This window comes from Bidens hawaiensis, unplaced genomic scaffold, assembly GCF_021521415.1.
Source record: "Bidens hawaiensis isolate Kalapana, Puna unplaced genomic scaffold, B.hawaiensis_p1.1 tig00016270_1, whole genome shotgun sequence".
Classification (NCBI taxonomy): domain Eukaryota; kingdom Viridiplantae; phylum Streptophyta; class Magnoliopsida; order Asterales; family Asteraceae; genus Bidens; species Bidens hawaiensis.
This window is the reverse complement of record NW_027492488.1, coordinates 44,211-48,308: the sequence shown is the minus strand read 5'-3', so window position 1 is coordinate 48,308 and position 4,098 is coordinate 44,211. Positions and strand designations below refer to the sequence as shown.

General features: G+C 41.4%; 1 protein-coding gene across 1 annotated transcript; it reads right to left on the bottom strand.

Moving 5' to 3' along the window:
• Window positions 1–2,377: 2,377 nt before the first annotated feature.
• On the bottom strand, window positions 2,378–3,348 carry LOC143551154 (uncharacterized). Its single transcript, XM_077041656.1, has 3 exons — window positions 3,103–3,348; window positions 2,770–3,061; window positions 2,378–2,706 (listed from the first exon to the last, which is right to left on the bottom strand). Exons 1-3 carry the CDS (start codon window positions 3,346–3,348, stop codon window positions 2,378–2,380), a joined length of 867 nt encoding a protein of 288 aa, XP_076897771.1.
• Window positions 3,349–4,098: the final 750 nt, after the last annotated feature.

Below are 4,098 nucleotides of genomic sequence, written 5' to 3'. Positions count from 1 at the left end.
GTTTTTTCCGGATATTTTTCAGGTATAGATTGATTTTTTTAAGGGGTTGCACTTTTTAGAGGTATTTTCGGGTATTTTTAAGATATTTTTCAGGTATAGATCGGGTATTTGAAAACCCCGGATTCGGGTATTGGAAAAAGCGGTTCCGGGTATGGAACCGGTTCGGGTTTTCAGCTATTATCGGTTACAAATCGGGTCTGGTTCGGGTACGGGTTTTGGTACCGAAATGCATACCCTAACCTTCCCCTACGGGTAGGGTCGGGTACGTGTTCGGGTATTAAAAGCTCGGGTATAAAAAATATCGGTTCCGGGTTCAAGTTTTTTGTGCACCTCTAGCCCTGATCACTAATAATAGACCTCAGAGTACCGGAACGAGTGAACAACTTCTTGATAAACATGACAACAACCCGAGCATCATTGGTGGCCAATGCTTGGCCTTCAACCCACTTAGAAACATAATCGATCGCCACTAGAATATACTTGTAACCACCGGAAATACGAAATGGTCCCATAAAATCGATGAGCCAAACATCAAACATTCAAGAGTTTGGATGGGGTTTTGGGGCATCTCATTCTTAGATGAAATATTATCGGTGTGTTGGCAAGCATCACATGTCTTCACAAAATCTACAACGTCCTTCACAACCGTCGACCAATAAAAACCACAATGAAATACCTTCTGGGCCGTGGCATACGCACCATGATGACCTCCCGTCAAACCTTAATGAACATGCTTCAGAATATCCAACCCTTCTTCTCTCGTCACACACCTTCTAAGAATCCGACCACCACTAATCTTGAACAAAAACGGATCATCCCAAATATACCTAGTAACATCCCGGAAAAACTTCTTCTTTTGTTGCATGGTCATCCCTTTCAACACAATGCCATTAGACAAATAATTAGCAAAATCAGTGAACCATGGCATACCTTAGCGGCCGTCCGCAACAAAATCAATCAACTCATGTGGAAAGTTATCTCCAATCTCTTCCACATGAACCTCTTCTCTCTTCGGATCTTCTAAACGTGAAAGATGCTCAGCTGCTACATTCTCCGCCCCCTTCTTGTCTTTGATATCTATGTAAAACTCTGAAAAAATAAAAGAATCCATCGTATAAGAAGAGGCTTCGCATCTTTTTTATGAAAGAGAAAACACAAAGCCGAATGATCGTTAAAAACGCTGGTCTTCGAATGCACAAGATAGGACCGAAACTTGTCAAATGCAAAAACAACGGCTAAAAGTTCTTTTTTCGGTGGTGGTGTGGTTCTCTTGGGCATTGTTCAACGTCTTACTTGCATTAAATATCGGATGAAAATGTTTCTCACACCTTTGCCCCAAAACCGCCCTAACTGCATAATCACTCGCATCACACATGAACTCAAAAGGCAAGCTCCAATCGGGTGAAACAAGAATGTGGGCACTCACGAGTTTTTCTTTCAAGAACTTCACCGCCTTTAAACAATCAACATAAAAAACAAAGGGAACATCTTTCTCAAGGAGTCGGGTTATCGGGCGGGTAACTTTAGAAATATTTTTAGTAAACCTCCGATAAAATTCTGCATGACCAAGAAAACTCTGTATAGCCTTGACACTCGTCGGTGGAGGAAGTCTACTAATCGTATCAATTTTCGCCTGGTCCACTTCTATACCATATCTTGATATCTTGTAACCCAAAACGATCCCTTCCATCACCATAAAATGACACTTCTCCCTATTCAACATAACTTCGTTTCAATTCACCTCTTCAACATATTTTCAAGATTCCCCAAACAATGAGCAAAAGAATTATTGTAAACCGAAAAATCAACCATAAACACCACCATGGGCACCTCTATCATATCCTGAAAGATGGCAACCATACAACGCTGAAAAGTGGTCGGAGCGTTACACAACCCAAACGGCATGCGACAATACGCAAACGTGCCACAAGGACATGTAGAAGTCGTCTTTTCTTGATCTTCTGGTGCAATTGGGATATGAATTTAACCTGAAAAAACATCAAGAAAACAATAAAGTTGATGACCTGCAAGACGCTCCAACATCTGATCAATAAATGGCAATGGAAAATGGTCTTTCTAGGTAGCATCATTCAACCTCCGATAGACACACACGCCAACCGGTAACCGTACTTGAAGGGATAATCTCATTTTTATCATTCATAACAACTGTCATACCCTCTTTCTTCGGAACAACTTGGGTCGGACTTACCCATGGAGAATCCGAAATCGGGTAAATCATCCCGACATCCATCAGCTTTAGAACCTCTTTCTTGACAACTTCTTGCATGTTTGGGTCAAGACGCCTTTGGGGTTGAACCACCGGTTTATACTCATCTTCCATCAAAATTCGGTGGATGCAATAAGCGGGACTAATACCTTAAATGTCTGAAAGTCTCCATGCAATCGCCCATTTACGCAACTTTAACACCTCTATCAACTTCATCTTTTCTTCCTCCATCAACTTGGAAGACACAATAACGGGCAAATTCGAACCCTTTTCAAGATAAGCATACTCCAAATGTGACAGAAGAACTTTTAGTTCCAATGGAGCGATTTTTTTTGCATCTTTCTCACATAAAACTTCACTAACCTCCATAATATCCACCAAGTAAGAACTTTCTTCCACCACCTCTTCCTTCAACTCTTCATCCTCACCAACTCCAACCAGATCGCCTCCACAAATGTAATCAAGACATATATCAAAACCTGGAATAAAAGAATTAAGAAAATAAACGAAATGACATGGATCACTAAAATCATCATAATCACCTGGATGCTTCATCGACCTAGCAACATCATAAGTAACATTCTCATCACCAACCCGAATCGTGATCCTTCCATCATACACAATAATAAGTGCCTTCGCCGTTCGTAAAAACAGACAACCCAGAGTAATGGGAACCCGCTCGTCGGCCTCCATTCCAAGTACCACAAAATCCACCGGGAACACGAACTTATGAACTTTCACTGGTAAAGTTTCAATAATACCTCGAGGATATTTAACCCAACGATCCTCCAATGACAACGACATGCGAGTTGGTGTTAGATCGCCTAACTCCAACTTTTCATACAAAGAATACGGCATAAGATTAGTACTAGCACCTCCGCCAATGCTTGACTCATCATATCACTACCAAACAAAAACGGAATCATAAACACACCCGTATCCGACAACCTTTCCGGGACCCGATTAAAAACCACCGCCGAGCAATCCCCGTTGTGAGGAATAGATGAAACCTCTCCCAAACGATCTTTTCTTTTCAGCAAGTCCTTCAAAAATTTCGCATATTTCGGCATGTGTTGAAGAGCTTCAATGAATGGAAGATTGATCTTAAACTGTCGGAACATATCGAGAAAATGCCTGTACTCCCTTGTATACTTTTGGTGGTTAAGACGAGCGGGATACGGGACGTGAGAATGATCAATGATGTGTGACAGCTGGACTTTAACCAATTCTTCTCTATGCTTTTCTCTACTTACGGCTCAATAATTGGTGTGTTACCCTGTATTTTTTCCAGAACCTCTATCTCTATCTCTTCATCAACCACCTCCTCATCTTCAACTTCAACTCTTTCTCTAATTACCTTGGGACCCAAAATCCTTCTGCTACAAGCAGTAATTTCTTTCAGTTGAGTAGCCAGATTCGGCTGAGTAGTACCTGAAAACTGTCCCTGAGGCCTTTCATCGAGACACCGAGCGATATCACCAACGGACCTCTGAATGTCAAGTAGTGACGACTGATGGTTTTCAACAATAGATCATGTTCGGTGAAAGTCTTTTGATTGGCTTGATCTCTAACGAGAACTGCTGCATCATATCTTCCAATCTTCCCATACCACCACTTAAATCTTGCCAATTACCTGGACTTTGAACATTAGAACCCCAGTATTATATTGACCTTGCCCCCGGTTAAAAGCATCTTAGAAACCAGGTGGTGCACCGGAAGGGCACCAATTAGAGTTTCTTTGATTCGGGTTCTTATAGGCGTTCAAATTTTGATTATTGTTGTTATAAGTGTTGGAAAACCTGTTCTGACAAGCAACAAAATCCACCTCTTAATTCATAAACAGGCATTCCAAAGTACCATGACCACCCCTG